At 38.7% G+C, this 19,661-nt stretch overlaps 1 protein-coding gene across 3 annotated transcripts in view; it reads right to left on the reverse strand.

Moving 5' to 3' along the window:
• The window catches only part of ABHD3 (abhydrolase domain containing 3, phospholipase), a 39,576-nt gene extending 20,276 nt beyond the window's left edge, over window positions 1-19,300 (reverse strand). Inside the window, exons 1-4 of one of the 3 annotated variants that reach the window (XM_043558439.1) lie at window positions 18,918-19,300; window positions 18,211-18,374; window positions 16,719-16,901; window positions 4,212-4,257 (exon numbers count right to left, since the gene is read on the reverse strand). In XM_043558439.1, the coding sequence (XP_043414374.1) occupies window positions 4,212-4,257; window positions 16,719-16,901; window positions 18,211-18,374; window positions 18,918-19,079 (555 nt within the window). In that variant the 5' untranslated portion in view covers window positions 19,080-19,300. The remainder of the gene's footprint in view (window positions 1-4,211; window positions 4,258-16,718; window positions 16,902-18,210; window positions 18,375-18,917) is intronic. The other 2 variants (XM_043558440.1, XM_043558441.1) reach the window with 2 other exon arrangements.
• Window positions 19,301-19,661: the final 361 nt, after the last annotated feature.

The following is a 19,661-nucleotide window of genomic DNA, read 5'->3' on the forward strand; positions in this document are numbered from 1 at the left end:
AGAGACAGTGCCTGTTTGATCTTTGCTGATTCATCTTTTGTTCTTTTTTATGCCTATAGGAAGTTCTTACTTACTCTGGGTCTGAACTACATTAAATCCTTTCTGGAACAAGGTGAGGTGTAAGTATACACAGAGTTCCTGTAGTTTGAAACAGAAATTGCTCATAGATCTAAGGCAGAAATAAGGATTATCAAGGGATCTTATTTAGATCCCTTGATCTAAATAAAGCTAGCTCTAATAATCAATATTGGCATCTTGTTTTTGTGATCCATTAGGGTACAAAAGGTATATATTAAATTATAATTAATTTCCTCCTTAAATTTCTTTTTTTTTAATATTTAAATTTTTTTTAACATTTATTCATTTTTGAGAGTGAGACAGAGCACGAGTGGGGGAGGGGCAGAGAGAGTGGGAGACACAGAATCAGAAGCAGGCTCCAGGGTCTGAGCTGTTAGCACAGAGCCCTGACGCAGGGCTCGAACTCACAGATTGTGAGATCATGACCTGAGCTGAAGTCGGACACTTAACCAACTCAGGCACCCAGGCGCGCCCCTTAAATTTCTTTTTTTTAAAGGAGTCGTTTTAAAGCATATAATTGTAGCTATATTTTGGTTATTTTACATCTTTATTCTTTTTTTTAGTTTATTTACTTTGAGAGAGCGCACGCGCAAGCGCTGAGGAGGGTCCTGGGGCTTGAACTCACAACCCTGATATCATTACCTGAGCCAAAATCTAGAGTAGCACATTTAACTGACTGAGCCACCCAGGCGCCCCTTTATTCTTTCTAAAATTAGATTACATTAGCCTTTGTGATACAAATATTTGCTGGAGGTACTATTTGATCAGAATTCAACCTAATATTCTGTATGAGACTCTAGAGACCAAGCTACTCTTACCCTCTCACTTAGAATTCTAAATTCTTTAAAATAAAATAAAAGTTTGATAAAATAAAATTTGAAAAATGTTTCTCTATATCCTATCCCTTTCTAAGAACTCAAGGTGTTTCTGGAGAGTTTTCAAAAAACCAATTAATGTTATGGCTAAAGGTTACTGGGTTGCTGTATTCTTTCAAAGTAAATTTCCAAATAACTTTAAATGGTAAGGATAGAAGTTTTTTCAAGTTTCTTGCTCTTCCTTTTCTCTCTTTCTTCCTATTTGTTGTGTTCTAAGATTCTATCCATACATCTCCTCCTTCTTTTGCTGTTCAAATTATCCTGAAGCAATCTCAACCACTATGAGCTCCAGCTTCCCTTCGTGCACTGGCAATCCCTTTCTTTCTGTAGGCTGTACATCTCTCCTGAGGTCCTGTCTAGTATATCCAACTGTTTACCAGAAATTTCCACCTGGATGATCTCAAAGCACCATAAACATCTGAAACTGAATTATTTTATTATTACACCAAAAATCTCATAAATTCCCCTGTTTCCCATTTCAGCAAACATAAGAGTCTTTTACCGGCAGCCAAGCTAGAAATGTCAACCTTGACTCTCTTTTCTTTGCTTTCTGCAATTAATTAATATTATTCTTTCTGCCCCATGAGTACCCTTCATTCTCATTCTCTCCTCTTCCTCCCTCCTATCTCTATTTTTAAACTCTAGGTAAATCTATAGTAACTGCTTTCCAACTGGCCTCCCAGCCTCCATACTCCTTCCCATCTCTTTTCTACACATTGCTGCTATGGTTCTCTCTCTGAAACATGGACATAATCAGATTATTTTATATGTCAATTATACCTCAATAAAGCTGGAAAAAATGTTAAATGTCAATGATTCAATACCAGGTTCCTTGGGATTCTACACATGACTCTTCAAAATCTGGCCCTCCCCCTCTAGAAGAATCCCTGCCACTTCTTTTTTTTTTTTTTTTTTTTCAACGTTTATTTATTTTTGGGACAGAGAGAGACAGAGCATGAACGGGGGAGGGGCAGAGAGAGAGGGAGACACAGAATCGGAAACAGGCTCCAGGCTCTGAGCCATCAGCCCAGAGCCTGACGCGGGGCTCGAACTCCCGGACCGTGAGATCGTGACCTGGCTGAAGTCGGACGCTTAACCGACTGCGCCACCCAGGCGCCCCATCCCTGCCACTTCTTAAATGAGAGGGAGCATAGCATAATATTCAAGAATATAAGCACACAGTCAGACTACATGGGTCTGAATCCTGGTTCTGAATTTCTTGGCTAGGCAAATTCTTAACCTATTTGTGTCTCACTTTCTTCATCTGGCAAATGGCAGTGATGATGGCGATGCTTACCCAAATCATTGCGTTGTTACTACTGCTGAACATTAAGCACAAAAAGACATAACTGATATATTCTAAGGACTCAATAAACATTTGATAAAATCATCATGATCATTATCCCTCCACCAGTAAGTACTTGCTGTTCCATGCTCTTAAATACTTTGCTCTTTATGCTGAAAAAGCTTCTCTATTCCCTCTTGGTTTAGTACTACAGCCTTCAAGATACAACTCAAACTTACCTCCACTCTGATGTTCTCTCACCTTCCCCAAGCACTTAGTTATGTCTTCTCTGCACACTCTACAATTTTTATATGTCTTCTTACAATTACACTTAGCACTGTATTGCATATATTTTCAAGTATCTGAACTCTCTCCTGCAACTTAAGTGAAAGCTCCTAAGGGTTAAGGTTGCATCTAAAAACTAGTACATTCCTCACCTTATTGCCTTGTCCAGTATCTAATTTAACAGGCATACAACACAGCTTTGCTGAATGAACAGATCTTTGTTCCTCACTTTATGGGACCTAATGGACTTTACTTTGCAGTACATTATCTCATTAAGAGCCTCAGACCATGTCTTCCCCATTTTTGTACCCTGAAAACACCCAGAAGGATAGATACACAGCAGACAAGAGCGGCTCAAAAATGATTTTGTTGGTCCAGGGCCACAGAGACAAATTCAAATCTTTCCCTTTAGAACATCTGTCATTTGTCCACAAGATTTCTAGAGGGCTGGACTAAGTGAGGAAATGTGAATCTTCACATCAAACTATTTACTATGAGGTGCTTGAGTAAGAATGTAAACATTTTATAGTTTTAGTTTTTGAAATCATATTGATCTTGATTCCCTCCAGGACCCAAGTCTTCATAAAGCAAAGTGCAAGAGACCTTTTTTCCCCAAGTTCTCATAAAGTACTGACATTGGTGACATGATTATATTTATTTCCAGCATGACTTAATTATTTATAGTCTTTTTTTTTTTTAATTTTTTTTTTTTTCAACGTTTATTTATTTTTGGGACAGAGAGAGACAGAGCGTGAACGGGGGAGGGGCAGAGAGAGAGGGAGACACAGAATTGGAAACAGGCTCCAGGCTCCGAGCCATCATCAGCCCAGAGCCTGACGCGGGGCTCGAACTCCCGGACCGCGAGATCGTGACCTGGCTGAAGTCGGACGCTTAACCGACTGCGCCACCCAGGCGCCCCAATTATTTATAGTCTTAATATCATTCGCTATTAATGACTCAAAACACACACAAAAAAGGCTTCTTTCAGTTTTGGTAGAATTGTCTTTGACCTGTTGGAGTGGTAAGGGATTGACAGCTGAAAACCTTCAAAAAAATTTCAGTGAATATGAGTTCTCACTCCAACTCACAGGTTTAACATCAGATTGAATGATGATTTTCTAAGAGGTGGAAGAACCTCTAACAAAAACTTTAGGGGCTAGAGGGAAAAAGGGCTGATTAAATAAAAAGATTTAAATAATATTTCTTCTATGTGAACTTTGACTGGCAAACAGGCATATAACATACCATCAATCCATTTCATGACAAAAGTAAATTTCTAAGTGAAAAAAAAGCATCATTGTGCTGGTTAATTTGTTAATTTTTAACAGTTAATTTTTAAAGAAAATGTGTTTTCCATTAAAACTAATGTAAATACCTATTGATTTTAAAATATAGTAACTATAAAAGTTATAAAATATAACCTTAATTTCTATTAAAATAGAAATACATTACATATATTTTACTTATGATATAAGATCTGGATATACCTAGACCAAGGGGATTCCCCTGGTTGTATAATTATGAGTCTTGTAAATTTCATTTTGTTGTTGTTGTTGTTTATCTGTATTTTTCCACAATGAACTTGTATGCACAGTTATTTTAAATAAAAAAGAATGTCCTTTTCATTATGAACCTATAAATCATTCTTTTAAAAATTAAGCTGTTGTCATTAATTTAAGTTTACTTACCAAGAGATTCTCCCCTGCCACTCCTCTGTTGTTAAAAACCACACATCTAAAAACCAGGAAAGTAATGTTTATTATTTTTACACACAATTCTTGCTCACAATATAATACATATTAAAATAATCTCAGTGGCACTGTTTTAGGGTACTAAAAGATTTTTAAAAATCTGTTCCAAAGACATGAGAATGTTTGACAATTTTATTTAAATGCACTAAAATACACTCCACTTCTCTAAGTTCAATATGTGAGTTCAAATCAGAAAATTGTATATTGAAGTGATGTTAAATTTTCCTACCAAAAGCAGAAATTTTACAACTTCTTCCTATACCTATGTGTAGGTTTTCAACACATGTTATTAAAACAATTCTAGATACAAATCAAATTTAAATGATTTTGCCTCAAACTAAAAAAAAAAAAAAAAGTCCTCTACCTATTCTCTTTGTAACATTAATGAAGTATCTATTCCTATTCTAAGAAATAGCTAGTTAAAAAAAAAAAGAAAAGAAAAGAAAGGCAGGAATAGTTATTTTTCCCTCAAGGCTCAGCAAACACAGAGACTGGAATTTTACCTGAGGTGAAAACATGACCACAGGTAGAGCTGCAAGGAACCTGGCACCTGAGCTGGTAGGAAGGGCCCCCACAACGCTACTGCTTGGTGTTCAGTGGACTTAGAGGAGGAAAGGCAAACTGTGTTTCCTATGATCTTGTTTGTCTCTCCCAGGTCAATGGTCATATGTTAAGGGTTTAGAGCAGTGTTGGCTCACTGTAAGTACACAAGGAAAGTTAGCTATTAGTAGCAATGGTAGTTGTGGTGCCGTGGTAGCTTTAAAAAGCCATTTTGTATTTAAAATGCTTAATTCTCATTTAACTTTAAGTCAACCATAATACCAGATATGTATTTTTTGCCATCCTCAAACAAAATCCTGACTCGGGTCTGCAAGGATTCTCTTTGAGTAAGTGAATCTATATTCATGTTGATTAAAATTCATTTTGGTGTTGTCTGTTTACTTATCCAATCAATCAAGGCCATTTAAGGTTCTAATTCCCTTCTTTCAGTGTATGGGTTAGGCCCAACTGAAAAAAAGGAAGCGTTTAAAATCTCAGAAATCTGACTTGAGATACAGCTGGATATATTACATTTTATTGACTAGTCAAAGAATGATCTTAAATATACTTTGAAAACATGCAGAAAAGTTGGAGTAGGATCAGTGTGGCCTTAATCTTTTCTCACTAGAAAGAATGGCAATGCAGACTGGACATAAGCAAAATTTAAGTTAGCCACATGCACTTACTTGCATAAGCACCTAGGTTACACAAGAATCAGGGCTAAAGTTAATTGTGATCTTGAACTTTGAAGCTCCTAGTCATCCAGAAAAGAACTACTTTTAGAAAGCAAGCACTAAATAAGGATAAATATGGCTTCTCGGGCAAGATGTCATCATGTGACTGCCACTGAGAGAAGGGAATAGAACTGGTAAGGGCAAAGAAAACGATGATCTGCAAAATCATGAAAAAGCAGTGTATACATCTGGGATTTTCTTCCAAACTCAGACTGAGATATTTGTACTTTCCTTCAGGCAACTTTCAAAAGTGGATCACAGCTCTGGTATCTCTTGCTAGAGGAGGAAATGTACTGACCTCTCCATAGGCCTTTGTTCCTGACAATGTTCAATAAGTAGCAGTCATCACTGTATATACTTCTAAGCCTTGGAAATTGGGCAGAAAGATAAGGAAGAATGAGGGAGCAAAGCAGCTACAGAGAAAGGCAGAATGATGGCTGCCATTCTGTCCTTTATCCCATTCCAGTTGGTGACAAGTAACCAGTTTTTTTCATCTAATCTCCTTTTCTGCCCTGACAGTTATCAGGGAACACTTTACACATGAAGCTAAAAGAGCTGGTTGTGAAACAACTACTATTCCTAAGACTTTGATAAGCTTCTGTTATCTTTGTAATGGCTCTTTCCAAATAATTTTTACAAATTCTCCCAAACAATTTTAAAGGTTATGCATATGAGGAAAATTGTTCTGTAAAACTTATTTTTCCTATGTATTTTAGCTATTTAAATGTTCTCTCAAAATAGGGAAAATATAAATAAATATCAAATAGAGAATGCATTTGGTATTAACCTTCTGTGACACTAAAACACATTAATTAGAAAAGTAGGTGAGTCTTCTTTAAAGAAGGTTAAATAAAGGGTAGAGAGCTACCTATAGCACAGGATTTCCCAACCTTTAGTGCTATGGACATTTTGGACCAAATAATAGGAGAAGTTGTCTAAAGCCCCCTTGATTGAAAACCACTGTTACAGTAAGATGGACCAGATAGCCTTGAATCTGCTCAAGCCCAGTGATCTTCCAGAATAAAGGGATTTTACCAGATCACCTTAAATATTTTCCAGTTCTAGGATTATGTAAGTCTCTAAGTATAAGAACAGAAATAATAGTTGGAGGGTGGAGTAGGAGGAACACTCAAGATTACTATGCTGATTTCAGATAATAATAACAGATAAACATTATTATTTATTATATGCCAGGTACTTTACAAAAATATTAATATTGGAATGATTCATTCACTCAAAAATTTATTAAATAGACCATTTACTGAACTAAAGATTGAGTTAGAACTTATAGGAGAAAAGTCAAATATAAATATAAGGTTCCTAGCCTAAAAGAGAGGTATACTCTAGTTAGGTTGAAAAGAAATACATCATATTTTCAGTTGAGTGACTACAATAAAAGTGATAACATAAGACAGTATACAGTTCAATATCCAATGAATGGTGTAGATAATAAAGCTTTGTGAGATCAGGTTGGACAAAATTGATCAGGAAAGAATTCATGGAAAAGACCTATAAATAGTATGATGAAACTTGGAAAATGATAAAGATTTCAGAAGAAGGAAAGTATGAGATATAATATGGGTTGGAGGGGGCAGGGGGAGCAAAGATATAAGGTAGAAATGTATGAAATTTTCTAAGGGATGAGAAAATATATCATCTTATCAGAAACATGGCTATTTAGAGTATAACAACAGAAAGTAAGGATGGAAAAAATAGGTTAAGAACAAAATAGGTATAGAGTTCTGAATACCAGTTAAAGAAAAGATGACAAGAAGGTTCTGCTTCCAAACATGTCAGAGTAGATCCTATTAGGCCAATCCTTCCAAAGAATAATATCTATGAAGTCTTGATAAATTATAAAGGCAATGGAAAACAACCAAAGCAGGTAGAAACTAAATGAGAGTTGTAAGAAAAAAATGGCATTGGATGAGTTTCTTTTTCTTTTCTTTTCTTTTTTTTTAAACAGCTTTTTGTCCGAGGGGATGCACCAGTTTCTATTATTCAATGATGGATGAAAGTCAGATAGAAATGCTATTTCATGGGCTTGAGAAACCAGAAAACAGACTTTGGTGCAACTATAGCAGTTAGAAAATGAGGAGAAAGTCTCACAAAAGAGGGAGAGTCCTAAATTCTGGGTAAAAACTGGGTCCAAAGCTCTGCTAAGCCTTTATACATATGTGAGACTCCAAGCAATCAAATTAAGGCTAGAAAACCGAACAGAGATTTCAGCTGCTTTCACCATAGAGGAGACAGTTTGAAGTTTGAGTTGAGACAAATTGTCTGCCTGATAAGACAAACAAACAAACAAACAAACAAACAAACAAACAAACATCAGTACTATTTGGAAAAATATAACAGAATCCAGAGTCTCTACAATGGATTATTCAAACTGTCTACAACACAAGCCAAAATTACTAGATCAGGAAGCAAACAAGAAAACATGGCCAATACTCAAGAGACAAGATAATCAATGTAACTGACCCTGAGATGGTCCACATGTTAGAATCAGTAGATGTGATTTAAAGCAGCTATTATAACTATGCTTAAGGACATAAAAGGAAAATAAGCTTGTAATGAATAAAAAAAAAATAGGAAATCTCAGCAGAGAAATAAAACCTATTAAAAATGGAAATTCTAGGTCAGAAAAATATAGTATATGAAATAACAAATTCACCTGATTTGTAAATTACAGTTCTAACATAAAGATGAAAGAGAAATAAAGATTCAAAAAAATGAATAGAACATTGGTGATTTGTGGTACATTATCAAAAGATCTAACACACATTTATGTAACTGTGGCTCCAGAAGAAGATGAGCGAGAGAATGGGGCAGAAAAATATTTGAAGAAATAATAGCCAAGCTTTTTCCAAGTTTGATAATAAGACAAAAAACACAGTCTCAAAAAAAGAAAGAGAAATGCTAGGAAAATAAAGGAACAACAAACAACAAAAAACCAGAAAGCAAAGACTATAATGGTAAACCTATATCCACCATATCAATAATTACATTAAATGTAAATGGACTAAAAATCCTATTAAAATCAAGAAATTATCAGACTGGACAAAAAAGGCGAGGCCCAACTATATGCTATCTACAAGCAATATACTTTAAATATAAAGATACAGATACTTTGAAAGTTGAAGTTTGAAAAAAAAATGTACATGGTAAGTTTAAGAAGGCTAGTGTAGCTACAGTAATGTCAGATAGACATCACAACCAGAGATAAAGAAAGACATTTCATAATGGTGAAAGAATTAATTCATAGGAAGACTAACAACCATAAATATATCTATGACTAATAACACAGCTTCCAAATACATGAAGCAAAAATGACAAATGGGAGAAATAGAAAATCCATAATCATAGTTGATTTCAACATCCTTCTATCAATCAAAAAAAAGTTAGGAAAGATATAAAGAATCTGAATCACACTATCAACTATCTTAACCTAATTTATATTTATACAGCATTATATCCAATAGCTTAATACACATTATTTATTTAAAAAAAATTTTTTTTTAAATTTTTTTTTTTTCAACGTTTATTTATTTTTGGGACAGAGTCAGACAGAGCATGAACGGGGGAGGGGCAGAGAGAGAGGGAGACACAGAATCGGAAGCAGGCTCCAGGGCTCTGAGCTGTCAGCCCAGAGCCTGACGCGGGGCTCGAACTCACGGACCGCGAGATCGTGACCTGGCTGAAGTCGGACGCTTAACCGACTGCGCCACCCAGGCGCCCCTAAAAAAATTTTTTTTAATGTTTATTATTGAGAGACAGGGAGACACAGAGCATGAGCAGGGGAGGGGCAGAGAGAGAGGGAGACACAGAATCCGAAGCAGGCTCCAGGCTCTAAGCTGTCAGCACAGAGCCTGATGCGGGGCTCGAACTCACAAACTGCGAGATCATGACCTGAGCCGAAGTCGGTCGCTTAACCAACTAAGCCACCCAGGCACCCCAATACACGTTATTTTTAAAACATGGTAACACTTAAACATTTCTGACCTCACTACTGTCATAAAGATATTAGAACAGATGAATGTAACTCATGTATCTTTTTCTAGAATGTAAAGCATCAGAAATCAAACACGATAATTAACAGGAATATATTGACTGTATTACATATTCAACTCCTGATTACCACATAGTAATGGAGAATAGTGAAACTTAATCCATAATTCAAGAACCCCATTCTCTTGTTTCAACTCTTTCCCTATAAAATCTATTCCCTGAGTAGGAAACATGATATGTTTGCCTGTCATGTCTTGAATTTCTCTGATGAAATGAAGACTTATGATATTATAGGTCTACATTATCCTGATAGGCAATAATCATGGGGTTTGAGGAGCTATTTTCCCAAGCCAAGAGCCATCTGAGTAAAGGAGAATTTTGAAGAATGAGCAATATTTCAAAGAGCCTAAAAAACAATCATACATTTTTTGTTTTTTGGTTGGTAGTTTTGTTTTTGGTTGGTAAAATGAGTATGATAATACAGCTCTTGGAATTAGGTACATGTTAAGGAAGATAACCTAAGTATAGCACCTGGTATGGGACCTATCATGTGGCAGGCACTCAACAAAGCTAAATTTAATTAATAGTAAACCAAAATCGCAATTCTGGTTATCTCTTGCTGGTCATAAGCTCTGAGTGGTCCTATGAATTAAAAAAAAAAAGTTCATAATTAGTGCAATTCACTTTTTAGGTATAATATTTCAAAACCAGTAGCCACAAGAGGAAAAAAGAGTCAAAGTTATCCTTCATGTGAGGCCACTGAAAACCTTATACAACTAGCATTAAGTTTTCTTTTATAATATTTTATTGGAATCTTCACTGCCCCGCCCCCAGCTCTCCCGTCTTCCTTAACATTTACTCAGTTGCTTTTGATGTTCTCAGATTTTATCTTACTCATTTGAATTCTAGCTGGGTTTCTCTGGTATTTCTGTAGATTCTGTCAACTAAAGAACTATTTAATAATAAAAGTGTTCTACATTAATAGTATGAACTTATAGGAATCATTCCAGTGTCACAGATCACTGCTGGCAGCTTTATGACCCAAACTGGAGTCAGAAACATGTATGTGTAGGGGTTGTGGGAGGGTGGATGGGCTAAATGGGTAAGGCGCATTAAGGAATCTACTGCTGAAACATTATTGCACCATATGCTAACCAACTTGGATGTAAATTAAGAAAAAAAAAAAAAAAGAAACATGTATGCCTTCCAAGATATAGATTCCAGTGGCCACTCCACCTTAGCTAGGCATTACCCTCTCCCTGCACCACTCACTGTCTGGCCAGGCACACTGCTGTCTCAGGTTCTCCTGGGATGGTTTCTTGCCTGGTAATAGGGCCCAGGCAGTAAGTACCTCATTTCTACCTAACCAGACTAAAAGAGTATGACTCTTCCCTACACCAAAGACATAATTCACTCCTTTAAAGAAAAAAAGCTAATATTAAAAAAAAAATACTTCTTTAAAAAAAAGCTACTACTTTTTAAAATGTTCACTGGGGAAAAACCTTCACATATATACATGTAATCCTGGCAATCCTATGAGGTATAGTTATCTTTATGGATGAGAAAACTGAGGTACAGAGTTATTGAGTAATTTGGCCGTGGATACACAGGAAGTGTTTGACAGAACTGGGACTTGAATCCAAGCAGACCTGACTCAATAATCCACTTAACCACCCCACTCAGAGGCCCTGGGCTACCTAAGCTAGTAACATTAAAGTCTCTTTTTCCAAAGACGAGCGCGAGTGCTCTGAACACAGAGTACCCTTTGAGTGCATGCCAGCTCGGATAAAAAAATAAAGTAAAATAAAGCTTTATCCCCAAAACTTTGTGAATCATTGTATAATGGAATATCTAACAATTAGTTCCCTAGGGAATGAGACTCCTTGTCAGTATCCACTATAACTTTTTCTATAAATACCATTAAATAAGCTAAGCTCTTCACCCAGTGCTTTCTATTATGCATGATTTCATCTAGCCAGTGTCATGAATAGTCAGTTAACTGAACTCATTTTCAAAACTTTAAAAGCCAAATTGTTTTAACAACAGCAAAAACTTACAAAAATATGTTTAGATAAAAACATTCTGGAGTTAATTTAAAATGACTTCTTACCTAAGGTACTGCTTTTATACTGGGGAGTAGTCAGAACTTGCCCTTTTGTTCCATGCCTCATTTTCCTTAGTTCAGCCTCCCCTTCCTTCCTCCCTCAGGAAGAGTCAGTAGATGACCTGCAAGTGCCCTTCTGATACTGCAGGAAAATCTAAGTGTCACCTAAAGCTTAGTTATCTACTGGTGATACTTGACCTAAATCAAAATGCACAGATCCAAACTCCAAACTAGAAAGCAAAGGAACATGTAGAAACTAGTCAAATTTTAATGCTTTTAAATCATCTCCCACTTCAAGTTCCTCTCAAAACTATAAATGATGGACAATGGCATCCTTGCTACCAATAGGTGGCCCTGCATTGAAATATCTTAATCCTGTTAAACCACATTAAAATGTCAGTGGTTTCTGTAAGTAGTTTGAAAAATGTAGCAAGAAAACAAAAAGAAGATAGTAATAAAAAATGCAGTAAGAAAGAAATTTCTCAAAACAAACACCCACAATCTTGAAAAATCCCTCTATTAATCCTTCTGCTCTTTTCCAAATCCTCTCCTGTTTCCCTCCTTCGTCTGTCAATCTTAAGATATGTGATCCACCCCACTCTTTTCTCCTGAGGTCTTCTTAGCCCTCAGCAGTTGGACTTCCTTCCTCATTGCTCTGCTGAATCTTCTCCAGTACTGCTTTATCTGTCCTCATTCTCCTTGCTCTTTTGTTCGCCTCTGGCACTTCTGACCTGTTCCTTCCCTGCTTAAAATGTCTTACTTGGTGTCTGATATTCCAGAGTCCTCACACTTGCAACACTGACCACTAAGTGCTAGAGACTGCCAGTTATCTCCCAGTATCCATGCCCCTCTTCTTCCTCAGTCACAGAATCTCCTAGTGTCACTTGAGTATATGACTGCTCAAAATAACGATTTCACTTCGAGCCTCCCTTGTGGCTGAGGAAGAGCAGGTCCATATGATACAAGCAAGAGTGGTGTGCACAATTGCTGGAAAGCATCCTTAAAGGAAGATGGTGCATTCTCTAGTCTTTTTTCTCCTTCTCGGATGTTGGGGTACAGTTGTGATGGCTGGAGCTAGAGCAGCCATAGGTTATGAAGCAACACTTCCTGATACAGGCTATAGAGCCCTGGTCTACCTTCTCAGAGAGAGAGAGAAATAAACTTCTCATGAGAGAGAAATAAACTTGTATCTTTTTAAAGTCACTGTTATTTTGAGTTTTCTTTTACTTGTAGTCAATCCTGGTTCTTGTTAATGCATTTCTTCCCAACTACTGCATACATACTCCTTATCGCTTCAGCTAGACTGTATGCTCTTTGGGAATATAGGTTCTGATAAAAATACTTAATGACTGACCTAGATTTCAATGGACTTATTATGATATAATTCTGGATGGGCCACTCTTTTTAATACTAGTTGGGGGTGGAACAAAATAGTAGATGAAGGCTCTCAATAAAAGAGGCCAAAGTAAAAGATGATTTAGATGTTCTCAGAGTTACTGTTTTACTCCCTCTTTTTAGTAGTCGTGCTAAAAATTAATTCAGACAATGGGAAAAAGACTTAAGAAAACAGATATTATTCAGGTACATAAAATAATATCGATTAGGCTGTGTTATCAAATAGAGGTTTTTTAAAAAACAAACCTTGAGTGAACGAATGGGATTTCTAACTACTTTATCAATCATAGAGGTGTAACTTTTTCTCCAGTCCTCTGATTTCTATGAGAGAAGCTTCTCTAAACACACTCCTGGCTTCCTGGCCTCGCTTACTTTACTCATTCTCCAGGAGATGGAGGGCTTATCTGATTGATAAAATTTGGAAGAATGACTAGGGCTATCTGGCTCAGCAATTCTCTTCTCCCTCTCAAGGACAAGTTTATCCAAGGAATACATACTGCATTTGGCCCATGAAGATGAACAGGCAGGTAGACTATGTATTCCCCTTTCAATTCAATTTGACTTCTTAGTTAGTAAAGCCTTTGCTCACAGTGATCTTAAATGAACTTTAGCTTAGTTCCTATCCCATCCATTCTTAATTCTGAATTGGTGAAACCTAAAAGTTCTGTGTCTTTGTCAGTTTTCAGGCACAGGAAAAAAAAATTTTTTTTAAATTTTTTTTAACATTTATTTATTTTTGAGAGACAGAGAGAGACAGAGCATGAGCGGGGGGAGGGGCAGAGAGAGAGAAGGAGACAGAATCTGAAGCAGGCTGCAGGCTCTGTCAGCATAGAGCCTGATGCATGGCTCAAACCCACAAACTGTGAGATCATGACCTGAGCTGAAGTCGGATGCTCAACTGACTGAGCCACCCAGGCGCCCCAAAAACAAAATTTTTAACAGCAACAATAGCAAACCCTTATGTTTCACTTATCAATACACCAGGAGTTAAGTTCTCCCTAATGTTTAAATCATATCTCAGCAGTGAAGCAATAACAGTTCCCTGGCTACCTGACAAAATTCATGAGTCTCCCTACAAATTCAACCTTTCCACAAGAGAGTAACTGGGGCCTGAAGGCAAATATACCCCCACCATATTGGGGTGTTCATACTGCCTATGAAATTCTATTGTGTAAGACACATAATGACACAATCCAAGCATTCCTGTAAGGAAACTAGGTGTTTATATTTCCCAAGAGGTAGGTTTGCTTGTACTTGTTCTTTAAATTATAAAGTGTTCTAATCTGATTAGGGAAACATTATGAAAGACCACTTTGGCTCAGGTCACTAAACCCAGTACTTTATACATTCTAATTCATTTAAACTCTCTGTAGTAAGTGAGAAGCTGTAATTGGGGAAATTAAAAATTAATTGCAAAGGTCTCTCAGTAAGTGCAAGTTCAAACACTTGAACCTAGGCCCAGCTCCAAAGACCCTGCACACACCACTATATTATACAGTCTCAAAGGACTCAATGCAAGCCTTATGGCAAAGTTCCAGATCTTTTATTTTACTTCAGTGGTCCTTGGCACTACCTTGCTGTCTGTGGTATGATGCAAAAATATTTTGTAGGCCTTCCTATCAAGAGGTGGAGTTTATTTCTCTACCCTTTGACTCTGGGCTGACACACAAGACTTGCTTTAACTGGAATGTGGCAGAAGCAACATCAGGAGAGTTCTTAGCCTGAGTGTCAATAAGCCTTGCAGCTTTTGCTTTTGTACTCTTGGAACCCTCTGCCATCAAATGAACAAACTCAGAGCCTGATGGTGAATGAGAGGCCACATGGAGCTGAGATGAGTCATCCCTGCTGAGGGCCCCCATGCAGGGAGTTGTCCCGGCTGCTGACCTCAAATGCACAAATGATCCCAGCCAAGACCAGAACCACCTAGCTTTGCCCAGCCCAAATTCTTGGGCCACAGAATTGTAAGCAGAATGGTGGTAGTTTTTAGCTACTAAGTTTTGGGATAGTTTGTTATACAGCAAAAGCTAACTGATACATCTTCTCAGCCACCCCTCCTAATTAAAAACAAATGGAGATAGGCCCAAAGGCCACTGAAAAGTTTACTGACCACTGCTTATTCATGTACTCTGCTATTTTCAAGTCCAGTCTAATTCACTGTTAGAGTTCCCTAAACCCAAATAAGCCGGGTCTTCAAGCAGCTGACAATGACCTGGTCTATCTTTCTCTTCTCTTAGGCTCCTTGTGGCAAGGTCAACTTCTCACAACTCTTTGTATCTAGCACAAAACCTTCCTTTTATCATAGATTCACAATAAAATGTCCAAATCAGTAGAAGAGATATTAACCCTTAGGGGAGTTAGAACTTTGAAGCTTTGAAGCACAGTGTAATGATAGTCATAGTCATAAAATTTAGCAACTTTTGCAAGGGGTGGAAAAAAGCCTTGTGGACTGGCAACTCCAGGGCTTATGAGATTTAGTCCTTGAGTTTCAACTACATTGTTTTTAAAAGCACTTCCTAAGTCTTGAGAGACAGCTCAGGCCAAGTACAGAATCAGCAATTTAAATATGCACAGAAGGCTTTATGATCTATACTTTTTAAGCATGACTAAGTTTTAGCAAAAAATTGGAATCAAGCCTCACACTTAACTGGATGGTGCTAAACATGGAATAATGATGAATTCCTGATATTAGTGCAAGTTTCACTGGAACAATAATTCTAGAACACCTATCAAAACGTCTGAGAGATTGTCATTTCATGGACAAAATAGGCTTTATCTGTAAAAGATCAGACTTAACTTGTGAAAATTGAGTTAGCTCTTATGGCATTTCCCCATTTATACAAAAATGTTTTTATTAATATAAACTCCACATCAATTTTTCACACAGAGTGTTTCAAGTTTAACAAAGGACACAACTCTACTTTAAATGCACCTCAGAGTGTTCCATTACCATAACTACTATCAGCTTAAAAAGGTGACACAAAAAAGCAGTACTTTTCACAATGATTCTGCTTTAAGATATTAAAGCTGAACCTGAAACTTAAGGTTGCTAAGTCACTTGCAAAAAATTAAATTGTACTTGGTGACTGAGTTGAATAATGGCTACTCAAAAATGCTGTGGCATCCTCAACTGGACATTAGTCATGTGCACCTACAAACTCAGATGGACAGAAGAGGCATGGATCATCTTTGGAAAAAGAAAGATCACCTACAAGCCGATTTTGGGTATTTTTTACATTTGGGATCTAAGCCAATGAGATAAGATTAGTAGATTCAGGGCTCAAATATGGAATGAAACATGAGGGTCACCATCTACTCTCTCAGTGGTTTGTAATGGCTATTTTCCATAGCACTCCCTTCAGTGGGCCTACTGCTCCTCAGACCTAGGTCCTATGTCAATTCCTAGATGAGACTAATTTCATTCATTCATTCAACCAAAATCTGCTGAGTGCCTACTATGCAAAATGCTATTTCCTGTAAGATGATTGTTATGCATCTTCCTGGAAAAAAAAAAAGGCAAAAGAGGAAGCAGAGAAAAATAATAATCTAGGGAAATGCTTAATCCATGCAAGAAATAACAAGTTTTTCTGAAACAAACATGTAGATAGATGTGTGCTTCATTTAGAATGAATTAAGTAAAAAATGGAATAAATCTTTTACTGGTACCTGTATCCCAATTCTTCACTAAGATGGATCATATGAAGGATATATGATTCCTTGCTTGTTCCAGTGAGGCCGGGCAACAGTAAGATAGTAGGCCTGGTGGTGGCATCCCTATAACACTTACTGTTACAATTATCAAACCAGTCCAGTGAAATCTGTCCTCCATCTGCAGTTTTAATAAGTTCACTAGAAGAAATAGAGGACATACTCATTAAATGTTTCAAGTCATGCTTTAATATTAGTGTCTTTTTTTTTTTTTAATGTTTATTTTTGAGAGAGTGAGAGAGAGAGAAACAGCATGAGCAGGGGAGGGGCAGAGAGAAGGAGACACAGAAATCCGAAGCAGGCTCCAGGCTCCAAGCTGTCAGCACAGAGTCTGACACGGAGGTCAAACTCACAAACCATGAGATCATGACCTGAGCTGAAGTTGGATGCTTAACCAACTGAACCACCCAGGTGCCCCAATATTAGTGTCTTAATTTTATAAATATATGACATGATTTGGTCATCTGAAGTTTTTTTTTTAGCATTCACTAACACACACACTTATATCCCTTTGTCTTATTACAAGAATGATATGACATTAGTACCATAAAGTATTTCCAGCAATATCACAAAAAGGTAGCATATAAAAATGAACTGCTAAATACTTCAAATATTTATCTTAACCATTTCCTCATTACTCTAAAATACCCAGCATTTAACCCCTATTTGATTGAGGTCACCCAAATAATTCAGTAGGGAATTATGAATAAGTAAAATACTGATCTGATCACTGCTCTGGTCCTTTGACTTAACAATAAAGTCTCCCACAGAGTATATTATAAAATTTGTTTCTTAAATATTTTAAAGTATTTCTCACATAGTATGCATGAACTTAAAGATTTTTCTCAAATAAATAGTGCAAGTTCCAGGCAACAAAAGGAACTCCAGAAGGACTAGATGACTCAGGGAAATTAATATTAGGCATCATCTAAATCTCCGGGTTACTGATAAATTCTGGACCCTATCTTTAACACCTCAAGGACATTATCATCAAGAACCCATTTGCTTATTAATATGAAGTCCTTTTACAGGAGTCCATCATTAATTAAAATTTGGCAACATCCAAATTAATTGGCATCCTTCTCGACCCCATCCCCACTCCTAGCATCAATGAATTGGTGCATATCATCAAAGGATCTAGGTCCTTAGGGACAGACGCATGCCAAACTAGAAAAGAGTAACTCAAAAACACTTCTCTAGAAATAAACCATTTACATGAATGGTTTATATGAACCATTTATATGAACCATTTACATGAATGGTTTATATGAACGGCAATACCTGAATTTTTTCCTGCAGCTGTGTGTGTGTGGAGGGGAGCACACCTTCCACTTTCGTTCCCCCTTTCTTTTCTATATGTTTACTGACGAGAGGTTAACCAAGAACTGGGAGTATGCAGGAAAAACCCGGTGGTTGTGCAGAAATGACTGAAAAATGGTAATATACTTACTTCCTGTACTGCACCGGGGGTTTGGAAGTGATGAAAGGTCTCAGGAGTGTCTGTCCTCGACTCTCCCAGCACCAGACCGTGGGGTAGTACGTTTCTGTCACCACGGGGCAGTGGTCCTGAAGGAAGCGGTTGAAACTCTCACCCCCCGTCACTAACTGGGGCTTCTGTGGGGAAAGCCGGTATTATAGTGAAGGGTCTAGAACAAAGTTTCTGCCAACCGTAAACCAGAAATGAGCAGACTCGTCCCTCGCCCGCATGTTCCCTCCGATTACATCTTCTTCTAGAAGCCTGACAAAAATAATTCGCAGTCACAACGGACTTAAAGGGAGATTTACCAAACTCTTGAAGGGGAAGGCGAGAGCTGAGATAAGGGAGTCCTTGTCAGAAGTGCTACAGCATTGCCAGCCCCGCGAATGGTGACAGGGCAGCCCCGCCGCGCCTAGGTCAGCCGGGTCCTGGCTGCAGTCCGAGGACCCCGGCCGAACCCACAACACGCCGACAAGGGCTGGCCCGCTTTCCCGCGCGCGCTCAAAGGGCGTCCATCGGATATCGGGGAAAGGGCGACAACTCAAGCAGCATTCTCGCCTCCAGGACGACCCCAGCCACCCGTCCCTCCAGCGGCAGCTCCAGCTTCACCAGCTGCTGTCCCTCCCAGCAGAGCTGCCCGCGGCCCTGCGCCCCGGCGCCCGCGCCAACCCCCGGCTCACCTTGGCAATGCTGCTCAGGTAATAGAAGGCGTAAGCGACACTGAAGCCCAGGATCAGGGATAAGCCCACACCCGAGCCGAAGAACCCAACCCGGACTTGGTGCTCCAAGTAGAGAGAGAGCTCCCGGGACAGCATCCGCAGGTCCATAGCTAAGCGCTGCATGGCCCTGTGGCGGGAGGCCAACGAGCCGGCGAGCCAGCGAAAGCGGCGCGAGGCTGCGGCGGACCCTGGACCAGAGCGTCTCTTACCGGGCAGAGAGCCGCTTCCGCGAGCGGGCGCGGCCGAGCGGCCCCGGGAGGCGTAACACAGCTGCCAGACGCCGCCGGCTCCGCCCCGGCTTCCCTGGAACCGCCCCCTCCGCCAGCCACTCAGGAACCTTCCAGAGGCGCAGTACCAAGCGCGGCCCCCGTGCGGTGGCGGACCCGGTCTCCCGGTCTGGTCCAGGCATTCCGGGCGACACCTTCCCCTGCTTCCCCCTCCCCTTCCTCCGCCCCAAGGGTGGGGAGCAAGGAAGCATCGGCTTTGGAGAAGGAAATGGGCCTGGCAGTGCGCATTCAGGGCCGGGGCCGGGCAGCCCCAATGACCTTGAACGATTACGCACGGTGGTGGGTCTCAGTGAATCCTTACTGTAAACTAGAGGTTTAGAGTGCCCAGGAAGTGTGCCTTAGATTAAAAAATTGGGGAGTTAATGCCAAAGTTACGTTAGAAGAATGCGCTGTGTAGTGGAAAGAAAAATCCTACATC

Source organism: Prionailurus bengalensis, chromosome D3, assembly GCF_016509475.1.
Source record: "Prionailurus bengalensis isolate Pbe53 chromosome D3, Fcat_Pben_1.1_paternal_pri, whole genome shotgun sequence".
NCBI classification, from domain to species: domain Eukaryota; kingdom Metazoa; phylum Chordata; class Mammalia; order Carnivora; family Felidae; genus Prionailurus; species Prionailurus bengalensis.